The sequence below is a fragment of the Vidua chalybeata genome, chromosome 17 (genome assembly GCF_026979565.1).
Source record: "Vidua chalybeata isolate OUT-0048 chromosome 17, bVidCha1 merged haplotype, whole genome shotgun sequence".
Taxonomy (NCBI): domain Eukaryota; kingdom Metazoa; phylum Chordata; class Aves; order Passeriformes; family Viduidae; genus Vidua; species Vidua chalybeata.
Window position 1 is genome coordinate 7,937,567 of NC_071546.1, and position 24,637 is coordinate 7,962,203.

General features: G+C 57.6%; 1 protein-coding gene across 4 annotated transcripts; it reads left to right on the plus strand.

Moving 5' to 3' along the window:
- Positions 1–368: 368 nt before the first annotated feature.
- LOC128796847 (tyrosine-protein phosphatase non-receptor type substrate 1-like) lies at positions 369–24,358 on the plus strand. Of its 4 annotated transcripts, none has more exons than XM_053958881.1 (9): positions 369–387; positions 13,235–13,364; positions 19,629–19,988; positions 20,198–20,509; positions 20,653–21,000; positions 21,260–21,358; positions 21,771–21,795; positions 22,179–22,218; positions 22,872–24,358. In XM_053958881.1, the coding sequence occupies exons 2-9, from the start codon at positions 13,292–13,294 to the stop codon at positions 23,124–23,126; spliced, it is 1,512 nt and encodes a 503-aa protein (XP_053814856.1). In that variant the 5' UTR covers positions 369–387; positions 13,235–13,291; the 3' UTR covers positions 23,127–24,358. The 4 variants fall into 4 exon arrangements, with proteins under 4 accessions (XP_053814856.1, XP_053814854.1, XP_053814857.1 ...); XM_053958879.1 differs by lacking the exon at positions 369–387 and adding an exon at positions 12,800–12,878; XM_053958880.1 differs by lacking the exon at positions 369–387 and adding an exon at positions 13,016–13,036.
- Positions 24,359–24,637: the final 279 nt, after the last annotated feature.

The following is a 24,637-nucleotide window of genomic DNA, read 5'->3' on the forward strand; positions in this document are numbered from 1 at the left end:
CTCTGAGCAGCGCTTGGGTTGCCCAGGCTCCGTGCAGGGACAGCACCAAAACTGGCAAAAACTTCACATCAAGTCTGTGAGCACAAGTATGTAAAATACGTGGGTGGGACCAAAACCGGGGATAGACCTCGAGGACTGGAGGAAATGAAATTCAAGGGGATTTACGGCTTTTTAAGCACTGGGGAAATTCAGTTTGATAGGAGCATATGCAAAGCAGGGAATGAGCAGAGCACCAGCAGAATGCTCTGCACCTAGGAAAGGGCCCAGGTCTGCGGCTTACTGCCCAGGGGAGGGATTTGGTGGTTATTAAAGGAAAATCCTTTAAGCCTTCAGCCTGGGGTGTGCCGGCAGTGAAAGCACAAACAAGCGCCTGGGCACGGACACAAGGTAGGAGCGTGCTGGGGAGCAGAGCCTGGCTCGGGGGACAGAGCCTGGCTTGGGGGGCAGCACCAGGCAATGCTGGGGTCATGGATTCACTGCTCATCCGTGCTGCTTTCCTGGTGCTGCTGGTTGTCACGTCCCACTAAGTCACCTGCTTGGTAGAAGGGTGTGTGTGGGAGGTTGGGAGCTGCCATTGCTGGGTGAGGCATAGGGCAGTGCTGGGGTTGAGGCTGGCACCCACCAGGCTCTGCTGCCACAGCTGGGGACTTCAGTGCAGAGCAAAGGTAGTGCCTGGATGGGTACTGGGAGAGTGTTGGTGCTCCAGGGGGAGAGGACACTCTGGCTTCAAGGTTTTTGGCTGTGTCCCTGCACATGGACACTCTGGGGCGGTGCCATGCCAAGTTTCCCTCGGCTATTCCTCAGCATGGTGTGTGAACCTGGTGCCAGGACCACATGTAATGGCAAGGCCAAGGAAAAGGGCTAAAGGGCTGGGGAGGCTGATCTGGGCTGCACTGTGATGGGTTTCTGGGCAGCCAGGGGATGCTCAGGGGCTGCTCTGGGATCTGACCCACTCCTGATGACAGGAGGTGGGAAACATCTCCTGGAGGTGCCAAGGTGAGAGGGCTGGCAGAGCTTGCCAGGCAGTCGTGTGAGCCATGGTGTGTGCCACAGTGTGAGCCACAGTGTGAGCCACGGTGTGTGCCATGGTGTGTGCCACAGTGTGTGCCATGGTGTGAGCCACGGTGTGTGCCATGGTGTGTGCCACAGTGTGTGCCACGGTGTGTGCCACAGTGTGAGCCACGGTGTGTGCCACGGTGTGTGCCACGGTGTGAGCCACGGTGTGTGCCATGGTGTGTGCCACGGTGTGAGCCACAGTGTGTGCCATGGTGTGTGCCATGGTGTGTGCCATGGTGTGTGCCACAGTGTGAGCCACGGTGTGTGCCATGGTGTGTGCCATGGTGTGTGCCACAGTGTGAGCCACGGTGTGTGCCATGGTGTGTGCCATGGTGTGTGCCATGGTGTGTGCCATGGTGTGTGCCATGGTGTGTGCCACAGTGTGAGCCACGGTGTGTGCCATGGTGTGTGCCATGGTGTGTGCCACAGTGTGTGCCACGGTGTGAGCCACGGTGTGTGCCATGGTGTGAGCCACGGTGTGTGCCATGGTGTGTGCCACGGTGTGAGCCACGGTGTGTGCCATGGTGTGTGCCATGGTGTGTGCCATGGTGTGAGCCACGGTGTGTGCCATGGTGTGTGCCATGGTGTGTGCCATGGTGTGTGCCATGGTGTGTGCCATGGTGTGTGCCACAGTGTGAGCCACGGTGTGTGCCACGGTGTGTGCCACAGTGTGAGCCACAGTGTGAGCCACGGTGTGTGCCATGGTGTGAGCCACGGTGTGTGCCATGGTGTGTGCCACGGTGTGTGCCATGGTGTGAGCCACGGTGTGTGCCACAGTGTGAGCCACGGTGTGTGCCATGGTGTGTGCCACAGAGTGTGCCATGGTGTGAGCCATGGTGTGTGCCATGGTGTGAGCCACGGTGTGAGCCATGGTGTCAACCGTGGTATGTGCCATGGTCTGTGCCATGGTCTGTGCCATGGTGTGTGCCATGGTGTGTGCCATGGTGTGTGCCATGGTCTGTGCCATGGTGTGTGCCATGGTGTGTGCCATGGTGTGAGCCACGGTGTGTGCCATGGTCTGTGCCATGGTCTGTGCCATGGTGTGAGCCACGGTGTGTGCCATGGTCTGTGCCATGGTGTGTGCCATGGTGTGTGCCATGGTGTGTGCCATGGTGTGAGCCACGGTGTGTGCCATGGTCTGTGCCATGGTGTGTGCCATGGTCTGTGCCATGGTCTGTGCCATGGTGTGCTGTTCCATGCTGTGCCGAGGAGCCAGAGTGGGAAGCGTGGGCTGTGCCAGGAGCCAAGGGGAGCATGAGCCTCCACCAGCCAGCACAGAGTACCAGGGAGCAATTAGCCTGGAGAGCAGCTGATGGGAGGGGCTGGTCCCGGCAGCCAGGGGAGGGGAGCAGGGATTCAGCTATCGCCGAGGAAGAGCATGGTCTCAGTGCGTGGGCTGGCTGAAATGGGGGGATGCAGGTGTCTCCTTTGTGTCCTGGGGGACAGGAGAGTGCTGGCTGCACTCACGGGGAATGGGACAGTGCTGAGCTGTGCTGGTGCCAGGGCTGGGCAAGGAGAAAAAGGGAGAGACAGGGATAAATGCCTTGTGCCCTGACGTGCTCTGGCTCAGCAGTGAGAAGCAGAGGCACTCCGCAGTGGCAGTGTCTGTCACAGGGCTGGGTGCCCAGGGGACATTGTGTCTCCAGGAGCAGTCATCGCTCCAGCTGGTCTCCAGTGTCTGACAGGCCAGCAGCTCCAGCCAAGGGCCTGGTTTGTGGCTGTCTCTATCCAAGACACCCTTGTGCCCCTGCTCTGTCCCCATCCCTGCCCCATCCCTGTCCTAGCTACTGTGAGACCGTGGTGCCCACAAGTCACCAGGGAGAGACAGGTCAGTCCCTTTGCACATCAGCGTCACCCAAATAGCCACAGGTCTAAGAGCATCCGATGCCAGAGGGACCCCACAGGGCCCCCACAATGCCACAGACATCCAGTGATGGTTTGGGGACCCCGTGTGCCATAGGGACCCCATGACACCAAGGGGACCAGGCAAAGCCATAGGGACGTTGTGCCAGCAGGACACAGCAGGAGAAGCTGGAAGAGCAGCTGGGTGCTTTGAGGGGGTTAGAGGGAGTGAGAGGGTCTCAGAGACACTTTGATTGTCCCCCAAAAATGCCTCATGGGTCTTGTTTGTGCCTGCTGGCTGGCCTGGGCTGGGTCCCTGCCAGAAGAGACAACAAGAGGGAGAAGTCCTGGGATGCTGCATGGTTGGAACCTGCTCCCTCCAATGCCAAATCTGTTAGCTCATCCCTTTGCAGCTCCCTGTTTCTCAGGCTTTTCCTTGGAAAGGAACGAAGCCAGAGTAAAATGGTGACATGCTTTACACTGGTTCTGATTTATTTCAGGTCTTACTATTGAATCTTATTCCCTGGTTTCACAGTTGTTGTGAATTTTCACCAAAGGGGATAAACAGGTCTGGGATTTGGGGTTGTCATAGGAACTGTTTCTGTGCCACAGCCTCACTGCCAGCCTTGTCCCCTCCTGACAGAGTGAGGGCTCTGGCCAGCACAGCGGGGATATCTCCAGCCCCCCAGGCACAGCCCCAGTGACAGCCAGGATATGGGGCAGCCACCCCACGGCACCGGGACACTCAGGATGTTCAGGGACGAGAGGGACTCCAAGCACTGCCCAGCCAGGCCCATGAAGCAAACTGGGACCCCCAGGCTGCAGACCAGGGCTTTTAGTTGAGAAGAGCTGAAGGTTTTTGGAGGATGCTGCTTTTCCCTGTGGGTTCTCTGGTGTCCAGTAGAAGGTTGTGCTATTGCAGTTATTGCTACTGGGAACCTCTCTGGCCAACCTGGAATAATTTTCATTAAATCCCTGGAGCTGAAGGGGTGTAGAATGGATGGGGGCCTGCCCTAGGACCATTCCTCATCTCTTCAGTCACAAGGGGAGGGGGTAGGCAGTGAAATTGAAAAGTGTCACGCACATCCTTTGTGCCCATCACTCCTTTGGCCCGTGCGGTCCTTCCCTGCGGGACACCATGAGGCCAAGGCTCTGGCAGTAATTAGAGGGGTTTCCAGGGCCATGGGACAAGCAGGAACATCCAGTGCTTAAGAAAGACTCACATTGTGCTTTCAGTGTTGGACGGGACATTGCTCAAAGACAATCATCCTCTGGGAGGGCAGATCAAGCTGCAGTGCTGGGTCCTGCCAGTGCCCGAGTGAGGGTCCCACAGTGGGTGGGAGAGGGGCCCTGCCTGCACTGGAGTTCCCGGGGCTCTTCATGCTGGATCAGCTGTTAGTGTGGTCCTGGTCCCGCCAACATCCCCATGTACATTGTACCCAAAGTGAGCCCTACACGCTCCTGGGGATGCTCCAGGTGGTTTTGTCCAGCGAGAAGAGCTCAGAGTAGGGAAACTCTTTGGGGAGCTCCCTGTCCCAAGGGCAGGACGTTGTGGGGTCCCTGGTGCTCCCTGCTCCTCCCGGCGACCTTAAAGTGTGGCTGTGCTTGGCCGTGGCCCCAGTGCTGGCTACCCCGAGCCCGGCACAAGTGTTCCTCTGCAGAGAAGTGCAGGGAAAGGGAAAAATATTGAGAGAGGCAGGAAAAGGGGGAAAGCAGGCGCTGCGGGAGGGAGCACAGTACGGCCTGAAAGCTCCCTCTCAGCGGGCTTTTGTTCGCCCTGGACGTGCCCAGCGATGCTGCCAGCCCGGAGGGGCTGTGCTGGCGCCGGTGGCTCCAGGCGATCCCGGAGCTCCGCAGCCTGTCCGGCGCCTCGTTCCAGCGACGTGCCCGTGGGCAGGATGCAGCTGCCTCCAGCGGGGACCCCCATCACCCCGCTGGGCTCGGCAGTGCTCGGACCCACAACGCGCTCCCGAAAATAATTCCTTCTGACAGATCCATTTCTTCCACATGGTTCAGGCTTAATTTTATAATGGTATCAGTAGCTATGGCAACGTGTAAAAATAACGGATCCCCGAGCCCGGCAAATTCTCTGTAAACAGCTCCCGTCTCCCGGAGCCCGGCTGGGTGGGCATCACCCCTTGCCCACGGCTACCGCGGCCGCTGCGGTTTGTGGTTGGGCTGGGATTCACGCGATGACTAATTAGCAGCGTTAACTGCTTACGCCTTGGGATGATGATTCCATCCGCTAATCCTTGGGGCTAGGCTGGGCTAATTGGGTGGATATCATTAACGCTGGCGGTCAGGAGCTGCCCTTACAGGATTGCAGCACAGCGAAGGCTGGAGCATCCCTCTGGCACCCCAGACCCAGCACGGGGCTGGCGGCCACGGCGGGCCGGACACGGCTCAGCCGCTGCGGTGTCAGGGGGCCACCAGCCCCATTCACAGCTCCAGCTCACCCCAGAGCCGCCACTGCTGCACATCCACGCGTGTGCACACGAGGGAACGTGCACACGAACTGAAAGGCACACACAGATCAGATTTCTGCACGCAGGACCCCCCTCAGCAAACATCAGCCGGTGCTGGCGTCTGCCGCGGCTCAGAGGTCTCCGGTCACTGCTGCGAGTGGATAATCCCAGGCAATATTTTCTAAACCTGTTAGACATTACACAGACCCTCTAAATCCCTGATCCCACTCCAAGGCTCCAGCGGGATGGCAGCACTTGGCAGCTCGGATTTGCAGCTTCTTATCAGGGCCAGCCCCTTGGAGCGATGCAGTCACCGGGAGCGTGGTGGATCCTGCTGACCAGAAATAATCCCCCAGATTTTTGTTGCCTTTCAACTTAAGAAAAAAAAGGACAGACCAACACAAACCCCTCTGAGAAGCATTTTTCTTCATCCAGCCTCCAGCAGCAGGGCCAGAATAACCCCAGCCACACAGAGCTGAGAGTGCTGAGCCTCAACAGGGCCAAAATAAAGAGCCAACAGGTCCGGAATGTAATTCCTGAGCCTTGGGGCTGCTATGGGCACAACATGGGGACAGTGACACAGGGACAGCCTCGCAGCAGGGCTGGGGATGGCCCTGAGGGCTGGTCAGCATCCTCTTCCAAGGGCTTTGTCTGGCTGTTTCAGGGGGTGCAGCCCCCCTGCATCCCAGTTGTCATGCCATTTCCACCATGAGGCATCAGATCCAGTACTTCAACAAATGACCCCATGAAGCCCCCACTGCTGGACACAGCATCTTCCTGTGCAGTAAAGAGTGGTACGGGGTCATAGCATGTCTCCTACCCCTCATGTGCCATGTCTCAGCCCTCCATGGGGCATCCCTCCGGCGATGCCCACATGCCAGGTTCCACAGCACAAATCCCACCTCTGAGCCCGGATTTTAGCACTTCACAGCAAGGGCTCTGCCAAGCAGGAAGCAATGGGCTGAGCTGGCTGAACATGATCAATCCCCCACGTTAGCAGTTTTATTTCCATCCGCGACTGCCGCAGGACTCTCAGGCAGTGCAGCCTCGATGAGCTCCAGCCGCCGGCCCGGCAGCACAGCGTTATCTGCTGCTGCAGCCTCGGATGCGCTTTCATGATAACGATTTGCAATCAACAAAGAACTTGAAGAGGATGCAGGAAAAACCCCAACAGCTGGCATTAGAAACTGAGATGATATCGCTCTTCCCTCGGCCGAGCTCCACCACTGTCCTGGTGGTACCACCAAGGGGAGATCAAGGTCTTCTCCAGCGTCGCTCCATGGGGCTGGCTGTGTGCTGGGGGATCTGGGTACTGGCACTGCCACCACATCCCCAGGAGCCAGTACAGTGCAGAACTTCCCCCTCCAGAAGTGGGAGGGAGGCTTTAGTTCAAACAGCTCCCAGGAGCCCATCAATGATTAACACCCAGCTCTGAAATGCCCCTGCATGGCTGGAGCTCTCTGCCTGCACCCTGCCTGCCCTCCCCCCTGTCTCTGCCACTTCCTCCTCCACAGCACTGCTGCTCCTGTGGTTGGAGCAGGGTCCCAGGGTGGGCACCAAGGCTCCCTGTGGCTCTGGAGCCCATCAGGTCTGCAGTAAGCTCAGCTGTGCCCCATACAGACAGCACAGACATCTCCCAGTTTTGCAACCGCTGGCACAAAGGGTGCAGGATTGGGGCCACCCTGTGTCCCTGCTGAGCTGCCCCGAGCGGGGTCTCTCTTGTGCTCCTGTCCCTGTCATCAGTTAAGGTTGGAACAGCCCCCTAAGAGCATTGAGTCCAACCATTCCCTCAGCACTGCCAAGCCAACCATGCCCCCAGGTGCCACATCCACATGTTTTTTGAACACTTCCAGGGATGGTCACTGCACCACTTCCTGTGCAGCTTAGTCCCGGGGCTGTGCACGTGTTGCAGACCCACAGCAGAGAGCAAACCTTTCTCTGGGGCAAGGGGCAGGATCCTGTTTGCCAGGAAAGGTCAGCACAGCCCTGTCAGCACTTGCAGCACCTCAGCGGGCACAGGCACCAGCACTGCCAGCCCTGTCCTTCCCAGCCCACACTGCCGCTGTGTTTTCCCAGCCCGTCAGCAGTTTTACCCTAAAACCCCTCACTTCAGGTCAGCCAGGGCCGTTTCCAGGCCAGGCACAGGATATAAACCACCTTTCCTGCTCTGACACAGCCGTGAGGAATTCCCCCAGAGTGTGAGCGTGCTGGGCTGCATTAAGGAAGCCCGGCCAATTCACCCGGTCTGCAGCATCCCACAGGGCACCACTGCTGGGTGGGAGCAGCCTGGGAGCACAGCCCGGCCCTGGGACGGCTCAGCTGCCCCGTGGATACAGTCCCTGCTGCAGCCTGTGCGTTTTCCTTCTTGCTTGGTAGACACTGGTGGACATTCTGAAGGTGGTGGGGGGTCTGGCACTGGGCTCTGCTGCCACTACTGAAGCCCAGGGTTGACAGTGTGTGAGTGCCATGAGGGCACTTGGAGCATTGCTCCAACCCAGCAAAGCCCAGCGTGGGCAGCCAGAGCTGTATCCCTCCCTCACCCTCCCTGAAAGTCATTTCAGGGGCTTGGAGGGAACCAGCTGATCCTGGCAGTGCTGGGGATTAATTCAGTGGCAGAGGGACACTAAAATTAAGTGGGCTGTGATTTGAAGCCCGAAGGGAGGGGAAAAAACAGGCAGCAGGTCTGGGCAGTGTGCACAGAGGGCACATTTTCTCCTCAGAAAATGTCCCATGCCAGGGAGCACCTTACCTCCACCCCACACATCCCCCCACACCAACTGGGCTCCAGAGCCCTAACAAAGACCTGAGAGAGCTCAAATAACTCAGCTGTAACTCCTAAATCATCCAATAAAAGCTTGGCTAAAACAATCCCAGGTAGTTCCCATGAGCCCCCTCAAGAGGTGAGGGGCAAAGCTCATGCACAGGCTGCTCACAGAGCATTCTCCACAGCCTACCCCACCCTTCTCCTGGCAATCACAGCCTCAGCGAGGCCCCTGCAGCTCATCACCCCCTCCAGGGTCTCTCCCATATAAGGGGGTGATGTGGGGCACCCCTTCCCCAGCTGCAGGTGTTTATGGTGGTGGATGCTATCACAGGAGCATGAGGAGACAGGTAGGATACATACCTCTGCTTTTTAAATCCACTTTTAGAGGGCTGTGTGTGCCCCTTCCCTGGGTCACAGTCCATGAAAACCATGCCCACATTAACATATTGCTTGTTATAAGTTAACATGAGATAAACTAATTTAAGCTTCCCCTGTACTGCATGTCTCGGATTAAATTGGCAAGGTACCTAATGAAGCTGCAGCTCCATTTGTTGTGCTGGAAGCCCTAAATATCAGCAGTGTAATTGGTGCTCCCCGCTTCAAGAGACATTTGTGTTTCTCTCCCAGCTGAAAGCCCTCTTTGGGTGCTGACTGATGCCTGAGAGGTGGGGGGAGGCTGTAGGATGTGTCCACTTGGATCTTAGGCTGGAGGGGTCTTGGATTTTGTTTTTGAAGCTGGAGGATGGATAGGGGGAACATGCTGCTCTCTGTCTGGATGGAGGCTGCACTGCCTTGTGGGTGTCAGAACAGACCTTGTGTGGGCCTGGTGCTCTGATGTGGTCCCACAGGGTGTTTTGTTGTGGTGAGCTGTGAAAGCAGCACCTCTTGGGGGGCTGGGCTGGTGGCTGGGACTGGGCTAGGATGGCTCTGAGTTTCCCCAGGGTGGTGAGTCCCTGTGGCACTGTGTTTTGTGGTTCATCAAGGAATCTTTGAGGTTGGAAAAGACCTCTAAGATAATTAGTCGTTATTGTGGAGGGCTCCCATAAGTGCTGGCTGCTTGCTGGTGCTTGGCCATGGCTCTGTGCCCACAGCCCCAAAACAGCACTTCTGGATGCTGAATCTGGGGTATTTTCCGGGCTGATGTCCAAAGTATTGGTGGGGTTTTTTTTTTCCCTGTAAAAAAAAAAAAAAGGTGGTTTGGGCTTTGAAGGGTGGACTGAGCATTTTGGGATAGCTGATGTGGCCAGGTGTGATGTGGCCACTCAGGCTGTTGGCACTTCTCTCTCTGTGCTATGCCATTGCTGGAGCGGGGATCATGAGGGACAAAGTCCCAGGCAGAGAAAGAATGCAGTCACCTCCATCAGTGAAATGTGATTGATTAACAGGCCCAGGTTTGGCCCTGCAGGGCAGGGACTGGAACCTCTCCCACCTCCATCCCCTGTGAATCCCCTCCAGGCAAGGGAGCCACCGCTGTTCCCGGGGGCAGTCGGGGCTGGGAGAGGCTCAGACAGGCAGCTGATTAAGGCATGAAAGAACAGTCTGGGCAAAACCAGTGCTGCAGGACTTTCCACTGGGATAGCTCTGGCAAGGCTGTAATTGTTCCTATTGGATGCTGCCAGGCTCTGACAAGAGATGAGGTGCTCTTGCCCTGGCTGAGGGTCCCTGTGTGTGGATGGGTCCCCACCTTCTCCTGGGGAGTGAGCAGATCCTGCAGAGCTGCCAGCTGGGAACAAGGGAATGCAAAAAGGACATTGAGCCTGTGGTTCTGGCTGGGAATAGGGAAGGAGAGCAGATCCCTGCCTGCCCAGACCTCTGGGGGTGGCTAAGCCTGGCCCAGCCCTGCTGCACAGAGCCTGTACCTATCTCAAACAGGTGCTAGCAGCGTGATGTGAGTTCCTCACTGTGCCTCAAAGCTGTGAAAATCAACTTATTCTTGAAAAGCTCTCCTGAAATACTGCCCTATCCCCATGCTGGCTGCTGCCCAGCTCCTGGGGCCAGGGAGAGCCGAGCTCTGGAATCCTCCGGGGTCTCCGGAATCCTCCCTGCCAGAGCAGGGGTTTTGAGCTGAAGCGCGGAGACGCTGCAGAGCGAGCGCAGCCTGGGTGCCCGCTGGCAGCACAGAGAGCCTGGCAGCACTGCCCGCCCTGCCAAGCAGTGCTGCAGCCTCCTGCTCACCGTGGGTGTTCTGTACAGAAGGATGATGATGATGGCAGAGTTGCACTCCCAAAATTTTGGGAGTCCCTCTGTCTCAGGCGCACAAGGAGTCAAATGCTCCTCTCCCCCAGTGCAGGGCGAGGGCTGCCCTGTCAGGGTGAATCCTCCAAACCTTGGAGCAAGGCCCCTGTGATGCTGAGTGGAAGGGCCATGGGTAGGAGGGGAGGCAGCTGAGCCTGCCCATATGCTTCCTAATGGGGAGCAATAGCAGCTCTTCCCGGGAAGCTCGCGCCGCACCATCTGCTCTGCGCCGTACCTTCTCTTGCAGAGCTTTTTTTAAGCTCTAACTTCCCTTCCCGAGCGCTCTGCGGTGGCTGCTGCTTGTGTGCGGGCTGGCTCTGCTCTGTGATCGCCTCAGAACAGGTTGTCTGAACCTTCCACACTGAGCAGACAGGCTAAAACTAACCAGGCCTTCAGGATCTGTGCTCCCATGTAAAATTAACCAGGAAAGGTGGTTGTGAATGGCTGCAGTGTGTCCCTGGCATTTGCCCTCATGCTGGGCACCCACTTGCCCTGAGGGTCCCTGCTTCTGGACTTGGGCTGGGTGGGATGCACTGCCCACGGGGGTGTAGCTGCAGGGTTTCCACAAATCACTCCTAATCCCACGAATATCCAGAACTGAAAGTGACCCACAAGGATCATCGAGTCCAACTCCTGTCCTGGCACACACCAAGAATCCCACCCTGTGCCCAAGAGCATCGTCCAAACGTTTTTTGAGCTCTGGCAGGCTTGGGGCTGTGACCAGTGCCCTGGGGGAGCCTGTTCCAGTACCCAAACACCCTCTGCTAGAAGAACCTTTTCCTAATACCAACCTCAAACTTCTCTGACAGAGCTTCATGCAGTTCCCTCGAGTCTTATCACTGGTCACCAGAGAGCAGAGCTCAGCACCTTTGCATCTTCTTGTGAGGTGCCTGTGGGTTCTTGCAGTGATGTGTCCCTGTCCCATCCCTGTGCAAAGAAATTATTGCTATGTGCAAAAGGCCAAATCCAAGGGCTGCTCTGGACCCCTGCTCCTTGTTGGCCACTCTGGCCAGCTCTGTGAAGGGAAATGATGGCTGTATTGAGCTTTCCAAGATGAGTGCTGCTGGCCACAAAACTTTCCAGTGGGAGCAGTACTGGCCACAACCCTTGGGTGCAGCCTCCAGCTGCCAGGGGTTTGCAGAGGGAGGTGAGTGCAGAAGCCTGGGGAGCTGTTCCCGGTTCCAGCAGTGCTAAATTAAGGCAGGATGTGCCCCATGGGCGTAGCTGGGGCTGAGGGGGAGGCTGGCGGGGCCGGGGATGCGCAGGCGGGCACCGTGCGCAGATTGATGGTGCCAAGTCACTTCAGATATCTCGGCTGTGTTTGTGCGAGGCTCTAAATAAAACCGACAGCCCTGGCAGCTGCCTGGGGAGGGAGCGAGGGGAGGAGGGGGGAGCTGGCAGCGGGTCCTCCGGTATGGCACCCAGTGCTGTCCTCAGGGACCCAGCCCAGTGTGGGAGGGCAACTGGTGTGATCTGTGCTGCTGGGGATGCTGCAGGTGACGCTAGGTGGGCTGGGAGCTCCTGCTCTGCAGTGCCTACCCCATCCCTGGGAGGGCAGAGGGGACAGTGGGGTGGTGCTAGGGGCTGCCAGCATTGCACCTGGCATCCCAGGTACCTGGCCTGGCCGAAGTCCCCGTGGGTGGTGTGAGAAGCTGTGACAGGCACAGGCAGTGGAGAATGTGTCCTTGTGAATTCCCTGGGAAGGACTTTGTGTCAGGGAGAAGCAGAGCGGTGCAAGGACATGAATCCCATGGATGCTGACACCCTCTTCCTCAGCCCTGCCTACCATTAGAGCTGCCTTGTCCTCAGGCTCTCGCTTCTCCCTGCTGCAGGCTCCCTCTGAGGGGACATCACGGGCATGTCCCCGATCCCCCAGCGTGCTGTGCAGGAATTTCCTCTCCCTCCCCATCCACTCTCAGCCTGTCTGTGCTGCACCAGTGTCCCCTCTGGCCCTGAGCCCCGTTAGCCAAGCTGACCTGCGAAACACCACCCATGCCTCTGCCACGGGTTCACAGCTCAGCCCTGCGTGGTCCCTTGGGAGGTCCCTGGGCACTTGGGACCCCCAAGGCCGCGTGCTGTTTGTGCCTCTGCCACGGGCTGTCCTGGCTCAGCCCCAGGTGGCCCCTGGGTGTTCAGGACCCGAAGGCTGCGTGCTCCTGCACCCCAATCCCAGCTCAGGGATGCAGGGCTGTGTATTGTGGCCGTGCCGAAGCGGTGGCTACACCGGCAGCCTGTGGCGAGTGAGGGGATCCCCAACCCCCATCCCTGGGGGCCATGGAGCCGCCTCCCTCTCCCCCGGCCGACGGGGACCGGGCATCCCGGGGCTCCTGGCGGCCGGTCCCGGGGGTCCCCTCCCAGCCCACCTTAAGGCAGCCGCACACCGGGTTGACCGGAGGACTCTGCCCCGGGGCGGGCGGGGCTGGCTTCGCCCCCGCCACGGGGGGAAGCGGCGCTAAACCGGGGCTGCTGGGAGCCGGAGGGGGTCTCGAAGCTGGGGCCAGCTCCGTCCCTCCCCGGTACCACGGCAACGGAGGCGGCGCGGCGGCGGGGGGGAGGCGGCTCCGCGCGGCACCGGGGCACGCGCCCGCCCGGGGCCCCGCCGCGGCGGCCCCGTCAGCGGCCCCGAGCCCGCTCCGGTGCCCACGGGCGGCGGCGGGGCCGCGGGTCCGTGTCGGTGCGTGCGTGTGCGCTGCCCGCCCGCCGCGGGGGGAGAAAGGGGGGAGCCCGGCCTCCTTCCTCATTTTGGGGCTGAGAAGAGCGATTTCCTTCGCCAGCTGCAGTTCTGCGCTGTGTTTTTTTGTTTTTGTTTTTGTTTTTTTTTTTTTTTTGGGTTTGTTTGTTTTTTTTAATTTGTCTTATTTATCAAACCCAGCCGCCGAGCCGGGCGCGGGGCCGCGCTGTGAAGCCGCGGGCTCCGCTCCCCGCACCGATGGAGCCGCATCCCCGGGATCCCGGCCGCACCGCCTGGGCATTGCCCTGCCTGCTGCTGCTCGCCCTGCCCGGTAAGCCATGGCTTCTGCCTGCCTTCGGGCTCCTTTCCTTGCCCTATTCCCCCCTTTCCCTCCCACCCTGCTGCCCTGCTCTGCCCTGTCTTCCCCTTTCTCACGCTCCTCCTCTCCTCTGCTTTGCCCGGTTTTCCCCCTTTTTTTCTATCCTGCTCCTGCCTCCTGTCCTGTTTTCCACCTTTCCCTCCCACACAGCTCCTCTCCCTGCTCTGCGCTGTTTCCTCCCTTTTCCCGCCCTGCTCCTCTCCTCTGCCCTGTCCCCCACCTTGTCTCCCTGCCCTGTCCCCCGTTTTCCCCCGATCCTCTCCTCTCCGCGCTCCCGCACACCTCCGGTACCGACATGACGCCGCCTCTCCGCGCACGGTTGCTTTGACCTTTCCTGCGGTGACCTAGAGAGCGGCGGTGGCCGAGGGGCTCCCGCGGGGCCCTTGCCCGGCGCTTCTCAAACCAAACTTCAAGGCAGGCAGACATGCCCTTTCCCAGCGAGGCAGGGAATTCGGCAGGGGCATGAAGAGTCATGTTGTTCCCATCCATTTGCAAGCACCCCCTGGCAGCTATGGGTGAGGCAAAACTCAGCAAGCAGCCCGAATTCCCACTTGGAGATGGTAGTGGAGAAGGCATGGAGAGGCTCTGGTGAGGGCTGCCTGTCTTCTCTGCCAAGAACTTTTATTTCTTGCTGCCCTCCTGCTTCACCCCACTGTTGGCTCTTTCTCTACTTGACTGTTGGGCACTGAAGCGGTGGAATTGCAACACCTCTGGGCACCCTGTGCCATGTAGCCCTGTGTTGCCTCAGGCTCAGGGTGCCCCAGACCTCCCACGGGCTCATGGCTCCACCAGTCCCTTATAAAAGCTGGGGGACACCGCAAAGGACCAGTCAAAGTGTGCCGCTCTTGGCTGTTTCCCTTGCCGGCAGCACGTAGTCTCTCATCCCACCAGGAACAAACCCCTGTGGTGACTGCTGCTTTCAAGGATGTTTCCTTTCGAGGGTGTTTCGTTTTGGGTGATTTCGAAGGAATCGCTCTCCCTGCCAAGGGAGGAACGGGGTTTTTGAGGCAAACCTGCAGCAATAATGATGCATCTTCAGGAGCATCTCGCTGCTGAGCTTTTTGCTCAATTCCAACCCCATCCCTTCCAGCCAAATCCCACTACAAACAGCCCAGCCCAGGTTCCGCGGGGGAAACCCACATTCTCCCAAGCCCATTGAAATAGTTACCATCAAAGCTTTGCTTGGGCAAAGAGTTGGATGAAAACTTGGGTAGAAAGCAAATGCTTTCAGCACAACGCTCCTTGCTTTGAGTCGCCTGATCACAACTGAGAAGTGTTGGCCCCAAACTGAAAACTCCGGCTGCTGAGAGCCAAGAAGGCTTTGGCGGTGAGCGCGGCTTCCCAGTGAGCCACTGCGATTTCCTGCGTGAAAGAATAGCTCCAGCAAGCCTCCTGAACTTAATTAAATGTGGTCTTGGAGGAAGAACCCCATTTCTTTGAGCCAGCCATGGGAAAAAACCACCCTGGGGTTTTGAAGTGGTTTGCATCCCTGATTTTAGGTGCAAATGCGCACGTCTTTTTTTTCCATATGGCGAATCCCTCCTGGGCTGTGGCTCAAACTAAGCTGAACTCCAGCAGAGTTGGCCCAGGCTCCCACTGCCGGCTGTTCCGACAGCTTCTGCAGAAGTGAAGGGGAAAAGGAAAAGTCCTGGAGGAGACCTTCCTGTGGGGCAAACGCAGCGAGATGTGGGAAACCAAACAGCAAAGCCCCATTGAGAAACTGTGCCCTGCAGAGCCCTTCCATGCTGGTCTGTCCCCACAGAGGGTTTCAGCTGTGCTTCACAGCGCCTTTTCCAAAGGGGAATTCAGTTTCCTGCTGGGGCTCTGGCTCTTGGGATGAATTTCTGCTGATGCTGGAGGAGGGGAGCTTGGAAATGGTGGCTGCGTGTGAGCCAAGGCTTCCTCTGATGTCATGGATGTAAAACACAGCCTTTACTACAGCCCTCCCTGAGCGCCCTGGGGTCTGCTCAGGGCTCAGCAGTTATCCCCAGGGCTCTCCTTGCCTTCCCTAAACAGCAAATTCCAGGCCTTTTATAGGCAGCACCTGTTAGTTTCCGCCCCTGGCAGCCCTGCTGCAGGTGAAATTCCAGCAGGATTATTTTGGGGTTCCCTTGCCCATTGGCCTGCTCCTTCAGTGAGTGACTGTAGGGCTTTGGATGCCGGTGACCAGCTGCACGTCATTTCTGGAGCACACAGCCATCCCGGAGCTCCTTACCCAGCTCCTTCAGAGGAAAAAAATCTATTTTTACCAGGAAGCATCCAAGCAGCCTCTCCTGAATTAAACCCCAGCCTCTTGCAATCTGTTCGATATCAAATACTTCAAAAGGTGGAATATAGAAAAAAATGTGTCACCGACATGGAAAACTTGCACTGCAGCGAGAGCTGGGATTATTTTGCTCCCAAATTAAACTGAATAACGGGAAGGAGGCAGGCTCTGCTACATCGTGCTCCTGCCTCTGCTCCAGGCTGGAAGTGCTCTGCGAGGGTCTGCACTGCGAGGGTGCTCCCACCTACGTGGGAACTGTCAGGTGATGCTTTTAAGGTCTCTAAAACCCTTGGCTAATTCTGGAGTGTAGGATAAAACAGATTACAGGGTCAGGGCACCTAAATTCCCCATGATCTTGGGGGCAAGAGGATTGTGTTCCAATTCCAGGTGGTTTGAAATCCAAGTCTAAGAAAAAAAGTGTCATCAGGCAGCAGGGGAGAAGCAGGGAAACAGTGAGAAATTGTGGTGTCCCATGTTTTTGTGGCTTGAAGCCCCCCAGCATCCCACTCCTGGTGCACAAGCATGTCGAGAGCTGCTGGACTCTTGCTCCCACTGGGTGAGCGCCTTAAAAGGGGAAGGGGAGGCACCAGCTGCATGTGAGAAGCTGTGTTCAGGGAGAAAGAGGAAAGAAGTTTTGGTGGAAACTTTGCTTTTTCTAACTTGTGTGTTCTGGGGTTTTCTGCCAACTTCCCCTTTGTGTTTTCCCTTTGGGGAGTGGGGGCATTGCTGTGAGCTGCTGCAGGGGGTTGGGGTCATTCTGAGCAGGAAGGGGTCAGGTTGTGCCTGGTGTGGGGTGATGGATGCAGGCAGGAAGTGGAGAAGCCAGGTCTGGCTGGGCCTCCTGCTTCTCAGCCGGGAGGTACGAGCTGGTCCTTGTTGGGGTGTTCCTGTGGTGGATCGTGGCTGGAGCTTGTGTGTCATAGATCAGAAATCCCTGAACAGGGTGATCTGAGCAGAGCTGGGTGAGGGTCTCTGAAGTAGCAGAGGAGAACACGTGGAAAAATACCCCAAAGCCTCATTTCAGTCCTGTCCGAGGAGCTCCCTGGAGCCTCACGGTGTTTTCTGCAGTGACTGGAGCTGCCAGTGAAGCCTCTGGCCAAGCAGCACTGCCGGGAGTGTGAAGCCCTTTTTTCCCCTCAATCCTCTGGGAGCAGTAGCAGTGTGGAAAGCAGGAAAACACCTTGCATCCTATCCCTGGACAACAGCATGCTCTGTGCCTGCTGATCCCTGGGCAGGGGAGGCGGGCACGCTGCTGCCCCGGTGAGGAGGGAATGTGAGCTCGGTGCTGTGGAATGCATACAGACCATCCACATTTGGCTGCAAATCTGGACCCTGGGAGAGATCCCTGCTGCTCACAGGGATAAATCCCTGCGGTTCCAGGAAGGCAGGACCCTTGTGCCAAGGTAGTGGGGAGCCCTTGCTGCACACCAGGCAGGGCACCCAGCCACGCTCAGCTCGATGTCCCAGTGCTTCTGTGGATGTTTCACTGCAACCAAGAAATGAGCTTTGGGGTTGAGCAGTGCCCACCCTGACACTCTTTGGTGTTGGGATCAGCTCTAGGGCCCCAAAGCAGGCACATCCCCAGCTCTCCCCCTCAGCACACCACGTGCCTCATGGGGAGATGGGCAGATGGAGAGAGGGAGGATGAGGAGGAGGTGCTCGGCTGGCTCAGGTTGGGCTGTGTGGGGCGGTGCAGGCAGTTCTACCCAGTGCAGGGGACCCTCAAGGGGACAGGGGGTAACCACTCCATAGAAGTTGGTTTTACAGAGGATTGCAGTGAGTAACACACTCATCACAGAGCACAGAGTGTGTGGTGGGGGTGGCCCCGGCTTCCTGCTCCTGTGGCCACACATGGGATGTGTCCCTTGCTGTGCTGAGTGCTGCCCGCTAATGAGCTTTGTTTGCCCAATTTGGTGGTGCCAGTACTTGGTGTTGTGGCCCCCTGGGTACATGGAAGGGCTGGGGGTCTGTGTGGTTGCTGGCCGGGGGGGTTCCAGTCTCTCTGCCTGTGGCAGCCCTGGTTCCTGCCTGTGTCACATCCACGTGCAGTGGATTGGCAAGAGACAGATGATGCGATGATGCTTCTGTGCTTGTGAACTTCCTTTGTGTATTTCTCAACCATTTCTTGCAAAAAGGAGATTTCTTGGCAGCAGGAGAAGTTCAGAAGATACCACAGAAGCAGATCTAGTGGTGTTTGCCCCGTGTCAGTGCTGTGTTCAGCACATGGAGTGCATGAGACCTCTGCTCCAGGGCTGCTCCCCACAATTTGGGTGTCACCTGAGAGGACAGGGTTGCTTCACATGTGCCCAGGGCACCACTGCTCAGGTGCAGAGCAAGGCTCAGAGTCAATGACTCATCTGAATGTGACACAAACCAACTCTGTCCTCTGTGCTGGTTTTGTGGGAAAAACTTGTTCTGATGCCACATTAACCCTGACATGGCTTCAAAGGGAAACACCAAGGCCTGAAGGTTTTGGCTGAGGGATGCTGTGGACTGATGCCCTGGGCAAAAAGCCTTTAACTGGGGCAGTTTCTCCAAACTGCTCCTGGTAATTCTGGCCACAGAGATTGAGTAATTCCACACAGTGGAAAAGTGAGAACATCTGTGGATACAGCACATACCACTGTGAGTCAGGAGGGATTAACAGCTGCCAAAAGTCAGCTCTGGTCTCTGTGACAGCCAGCTGTGGCCAGAGGGGTCAGAGCAGCTTGTCCTGCAGCAGGTCCTCCTGGGAGCATCCAGCCAGAGATTATCCTGCTGGGTCCCAAGGGAAGCCTTGACAAGAGTTGCTGTCCTGGATTTCCCTGAAAGGAGGCTGTAGCCAGGTGGAGGTCATTCTCCTCTCCCAGATAACAAGAAACAGGACAGGAGGAAATGGCTTCAAGTTGTACAGGGGAGGTTTAGGTTGGATATTTGGGAAAGGGTAAGAGAGCTGTCCAGGGCAGTGGTGGGGTCACCATCCCTGGAGGGATTTAAAAGATGTGTGCATGTGGCACATGGGGTCATGCTTTGGTCAGGGGCTTGGCAGTGCTGGCTTAATGGTCGGACTCAGCAATCTTAGGGCTTTTCCAGCCTAAAAGATTCTGTGATTCCATGATTCTGCTGTGAGGGATGTGGGGTGCTGGTCCACAGGCTCCCCGTGCTGCTCAGCATTACCTGCTCAAACACAATGATCTCTGTGTGACCGTGACACTGGTTCTGGGTGCCACAGCCACCTGTTACCAGCAGGTGGATCTAAGTGGGTCTCCCACTTCTCTCCCCATATGGCTTAAAAAAATATTCCTTTAAGCAATGAGCAGTACTGTTATCTTTTGTGAATTTGGTTGCAATAACTATAATGGCATAGGAAGCACTGACAAAATTAACCCCTGGGTAACCCATGGGTGTGTAGTGAGGGTTGCCTGGGATGTTACTGTCTGTGCAGGGAGGTGTGGCACAGGTGACTGGATTTGGGACCAGTGGTATGGAGATGCTCCAAAGGTGAGGTCTCCCTGTGGTTGCTGCTGAGCAGGAACAGTGCCTGCTTGGCTGGCATTGGTGGGGGATTGGCTGTGCTCTGCTGGGATCACCGGGGCTGGGATTCCATGCAAAAGTGGGACAGATTGAGGATAGAAAATGCAGTGTCACATTGGTGATGGGCGATGGCTCTTTGGAGCACCTCATTTTGTGCGCTTCTTTGTTCTGGCTGACAAAGCCAGGTGGCTGTGGGAGGCAGCCCAGCGTGCTGGAGACATTGGCATCTGGGATGTGCTCCATGATTTATCCATACAGAGCACAGCACAGTCACCAAGCAAATCTCCATCCAGCTCTGCTGCAGAGCCCTGAGGGCAGAGCAGTGTGCCCATGGCCACAGCCCATCACTGGGGTGCTCAGCCTGTCCCAGGGCTGGGAGAACAGTCAGGAGTCTGGATGTGTGGTGCCAGGTGAGACATGGTCTCTTTTTGCCCTAGGTGTGGGTGCCCAGGCGGGTCAGGACTTCAGTCTGCAGCAGCCCCAGGCCAAGGTGACGGTGGCAGCCGGGGAGACGCTCACCCTGAACTGCACCACATCTGGAACCGCTGGACCAGGTCCTGTGATGTGGCTGAAGGGCTGGGGCAGTGGGAACACGACCATCTATGACCAGAGCAAGCAGGATTCCTCCTCCCGTGTGACGAGAGCAGTAGATAGGTCCGACACAGACTTCACCATCCGCATCAGGAACGTTCAGCCTGAGGACATGGGCACCTACTACTGTGTGAAGTTTGTCAAGGGGAACACTGGTGATGATGAGGTGTTTCAGCATGGCCGTGGCACGGAGGTGTCTGTGCAAGGTGAGTGGGGCTCCTGGAGCAGCTCCTGATGGGAAGCAGCCCAGCGGGCTGTGCTCAGGTAGAGAGGGATGGGGAAGGGGCTCGAGGCTGGTCCAGGAGAGGATCCCATGGGCCATCCCCATGCCCTGGTATGAGACTCTGCTCCAGGCAGGCCCAGGGCTGGGCAGGGGGCAGAGCCTGGTCTGATGGCCCCGTGCTTCTCCCCACAGCCAAACCCAGCCCCCCGCTCGTGTCTGGGCCTGAGCAGAGAGCGAGGCCAGGGCAGTCGGTGCCTTTCACCTGCACGACTGGAGGGTTCTTTCCTGAAAAGATTGGGCTGAAATGGTTCAAGAACGAGGACCCCATGGGGGGTCAGCCACCCCGGGTCACTGAATGGAAGATGAAAACCTACAACATGTCCAGCACAGTGACGGTGACCCTGCAGAAGGATGACATCCTCTCTCAGCTGATCTGTGAGGTGCGGCACTCCACGCTGCCAGCCCCGCTGCGTGGCCACTACCAGCTCAGCAGAGTCCTGCGAGGTGAGGGCTGGGGACTCACACTGTGTGAGCTGCTGTGGGGCTGGGGTCCCGGGGAGGAGGACGGGGGTCCCTGAGGCAGGGACAGGGCGCCTGTGGGCAGCAGAGCCGGGGCAGCAAACACCAAGCTCTGCCTCTCTTCCCAGTTCCCCCCAGCATCGAAGTGCGCGCTGAGCCGAGCCCCGTTGAGGTGAACCAGACCGTGACCTTCACCTGCCTTGTGAAAGAGTTTTACCCAGCAGATGTGTCCGTTTCCTGGCTGGAGAATGGGATTGAGATAAAGGTGGAAAACGTCTCCCGGCCGTTGGAGCTCCCCCGGCGTTTGTTTGAGCTGAGAAGCCAGGTAGAGGTGCAAGCCACCGAGGAGAAAAACGGGTCCACGATCACCTGCATGGTGGTGCACGATGCCCAGGCCCCTGCCAACAAATCAGCCTTCCTGTGGATCTCCAACCCGGCCCAAGGGGGATTGAGCAACGGGTTCCAGATGTCTAAAGGTGTGTCAGAACTGCTGGGATGGGGTGCCTGCCAGGGCAGCTGTGTGGTGTCACCCCCTGAGGAAGCTCAAAGCCCCATTAAAATCTGGTTGAAGGACCAAATCTCCATATCAAGGGGCTGGGGGATGTGACGGTGGCAGGCACTGAGCTGTCCTCCTTGGTGCTTCATGCATCACTGAGCCAATCCCAGTTGTGAGGCTGCAGGGACTGGGAGGTACCACGTTCTTGGGCCATGGTGACCTTTTCATTGACGTTTCAGATGATCTGCTCATCTACATTGTGGTGGGTGTGGTCTGCACCGTGCTGGCCCTGCTGGTGGCTGCGATTCTATACCTGATCCGGACCAAGCAGATCAAGGGTAAGGGAGCCAAGTGCATGGCAGGGAGGCAGCTGCTCCCAACCCCGTTTTTCCTCTCTTTCCTTGAGTTTCACATTGCCCCATTGGACAATAACTCCTGGCAGAGCAGCTGCAGGTCCTGCCCAGTGCGGGTGATGGATAGAGCTGCCCAGGTTGTTTGCAGGCTGCAGGGAAAACTCTGGTTGGTCTAAACCCTGCCCTGCACCTCCTGAGCTCCCCCAGGAACAGTCCTGAATGAAATTGATTGAAACTCCAGGGAATTGCAGGCACTTGCCTCTGGGAAAAGATGTGTCCTTGTCCTTGAAGCAGTCTCTGCATGTGTTCTCTGTGCCCAGGGAAATGGGGCATTTATCTTGTTTCCTCAATTATGTTTTCCCTAATTTTTTTCCTGTTTTTTTTCCTTCTCTTTCAGCAGGTAAAAGCTCGCCATCTGCCAGGTGAGTGCAGATCTCTTCTAGTCACTGGGTAACCTGTGGGGACTCTGAGCTGGACACCTCCAGTCCACAGAGTCCCTCAGGACTGGGACAGAGCTGTATCCCCAAAACTTGTGAAAGGGAAGGCAGGAGCACAGTCTCTGCCCATCTCCCCACCTGGGCTTCTGGGGATTTTTTGCTTATGGTGGGGCTGAGCAGGCTGATGGGAGCTGGTCTCTGGCCAGCAGAGAGGCAGCTGGAGCAGCACAAGCCAATGCTCAGGACCTGTTTTGCTGGGTGCAGCTGCAAGGATCTTGGCTTGCATCTGATCTCCTCAGTTGATCCATCACCAGAGAAGGGGTGACAGGACCCTCCATCCATCTAACTGCTTTTGTCCCTCCTTCCAGGTTACATGAGCCAGAGAAGAGCAGCGAGGCCACGACCCAGGTGGGTCATCCTGGGACTGGGGAGGGAGAGTGGCCCGGAGCCACTGGCGAGGGGAGTGGAGGGTGGTGGTTCATCTCAATGTCTCCCCTCTGTGGCTGGAGGTGGAAGAGAGGCTGCCCCAGGAAGAGGATAGCCACTTCCCAGAATCTTTTCTGCCTTCACCCTCCTTCCTCCTCCTCCTCCTCCTCCTCCTCCTTCTCCTCCCAGTAAAGTCTGGGTTGGTGCTGCCTGGAGAACCAGCTGTGCGATAGCCAGCCAGGCTATTTGTGGAGTTATTTTGCATTTGGTGACGCAGCTATGAGCGAAGTCGTGATCAGCAGCAATCTATTCATCCCACCCAGGCTCTGCCAGCTCCTGTGTGGGCATCACTGGGCAGTCTGGACCTGCTGGGATGGAGTGATGGAGTGGCTTCAGTGATAGCCCTGGAGCTGTGGCAGTGGTTTTGAAGCCAGAGCAGGGTGACAGGGAGGCTCACGAGGTGAAGCTGTAGCATGGGGTAGTGCAAGGCTTCAGGATGGTGCCTGCTGGCATTGTTCCCCCATACAAGCAAGGTTGAGGTGCCCTGGGCCGAGCTGCAGTGGGATTGACTCCAGAACGGGGCCGTGGGTACAGGGGCATGTTCCCAGAGGAGGAACTCTTGGTGCCTCACACAGGAATCTGACCCCAACAACCTGACCTATGCCGACCTGAACTTCGACAAGGAGAGGAAGAGCATCCGGCGGATGGTGGAGATGAGCCAGCAGTCGGAGTACGCCTGCATCCAGACCAACCAGGCGCCCAACGGCGACGACAACCTCACCTACGCCGACCTGGACATGGTGCACCTCAGCAAGGCGCCCAAGAGGCCGGCCCCGCGCCCCGAGGAGGCCGGCTCTGAGTATGCCAGCGTCCAGATCACCAGGAAATGAGCAGTGGCTGCTGGGACCCCCTGTCCTGCTGGGAGCAGCTCTGCTCCTCCCTAAGACTGTTCTCTTGGAAGCACCGGGAGCGATGTGAAGATGCGCTGCGGTACCTGTGTTTTAGGATGGAAATAGAGCCCGCAATGCTTGTGGGGGTCTTCTCCCATCCAGAGAGACATGATTTTTGGGGGTAGTTTGGTCTTGGGGCTGCCAGCTCCATCCCTTCTGGACCCCCATCAAGGGTTGCTCAACCTCGGTGTGCCGGGTTTGCCCGCAAGCAGATTCAGTCAGCGGAGCAGCAGCTCCTTGGGAAACTCCAGCTGGGCCGAGGGGACAGGTACAGTGCCTCCACACCAGCTCTCACGGGGATGCCACTGCCTGGCCCATGGCTCCCCAGGACCAGCAGGGCCCCCACACTGCCTTCTGGGGCTCTGCCACCACGCCTGGACACCAAACTCTGGCTTTAAAGGAAGGACCGACGTGTCCTCCTCTCTTCCCAAGTGTCCCTTCTGCGGGACCTCTGTCTCGCCACAAGGCCAAGAGGCTGGAAGGCCGTTGAGCCAAGGCCCCCACCCTGCCGTCCAGGGGAGCTCCAGGTCTGGCTCCCCAGCACCGAGCATCCTCCTCATCCTCATCATCTCCCTGTGCACAGCCTTGCCCTGCACTGGGACCCACCAGTGCTGCCCCAGGCTTGTACAAAGCGTGCGAGGGCCCCCCCAGCCTGGCTCCCCCCGGGAGCTCCCTGCAGGTACCGTGTAACATGTTTTGACTGTTTGACATGTAACTGTTAATTTTTAGAGCTGAAACCCCCAATGTTTTGTGTTGTACGTGGGTGTACTGCTGTGTACTTAACACTAGAATAAGATGTGCAAAATTAAGACCGAGGCCTCAGTACAGAATCCCCCAAACCCTACAGAGTTTATAAGAGACTTATATGCTCCCCCCACCCCAGCTCTGTCTGGGGGGCCAGGCAGGCTCCCCCCAGCCCACCCATGGGGACAAATGTCTTCCATGTGCTCCCTACCTGAGCCACTGTGTGGAGTCTCACCCTCTGTTGGCTCCTGCAGCAGTGGAAATGTGGGGGGCTTGAGGGCATCTGGGGTCCTTGAGGGTGCTTTGGGAGCAATGTGGCTGCTTGTACAGACCTTTTTTGTTTGTTTGTTTGTTTGTTTGGTTTTTTTTTCTTTTTGCTTGCAAGATATTTTTATAATAAAAGTGAAAAGTCCTGTGCTGCTCCCGCACATCAGCGTGTCCCTGTGCTCAGGGGGGTCACCTTGGCACTGGGGCTGGAGGGTGGGGTTGGGAGTCTGTGTGTCCTGCAGGGAGGAGGAGAGGAGGGCTCATCCTGCACAGCCCTGTCGTGTGTGCTGGAGGCAGGGAAGAGGAAGGCAGGAGGTCAAGGCTGGGATGAGGGCTATGGTGCTGGTTCCCCTGGGCACCGTGAGGGAGGGGAGCAGTGCACCCCATGGACAGGAACTGAGCAGGGGCTGGCCCTGCTGCACCTTTAGGTGCAGGGAGCT

Excerpts from the sequence above, each read along its gene's own strand:
- LOC128796847 (XM_053958881.1), top strand. The coding sequence starts at position 13,292 with ATGGAGCCGCATCCCCGGGATCCCGGCCGCACCGCCTGGGCATTGCCC. Across the intron at positions 19,989-20,197 it reads CACGGAGGTGTCTGTGCAAG|CCAAACCCAGCCCCCCGCTC; the intron begins GTGAGTGGGGCT and ends TTCTCCCCACAG. Across the intron at positions 21,001-21,259 it reads CGGGTTCCAGATGTCTAAAG|ATGATCTGCTCATCTACATT; the intron begins GTGTGTCAGAAC and ends TTGACGTTTCAG.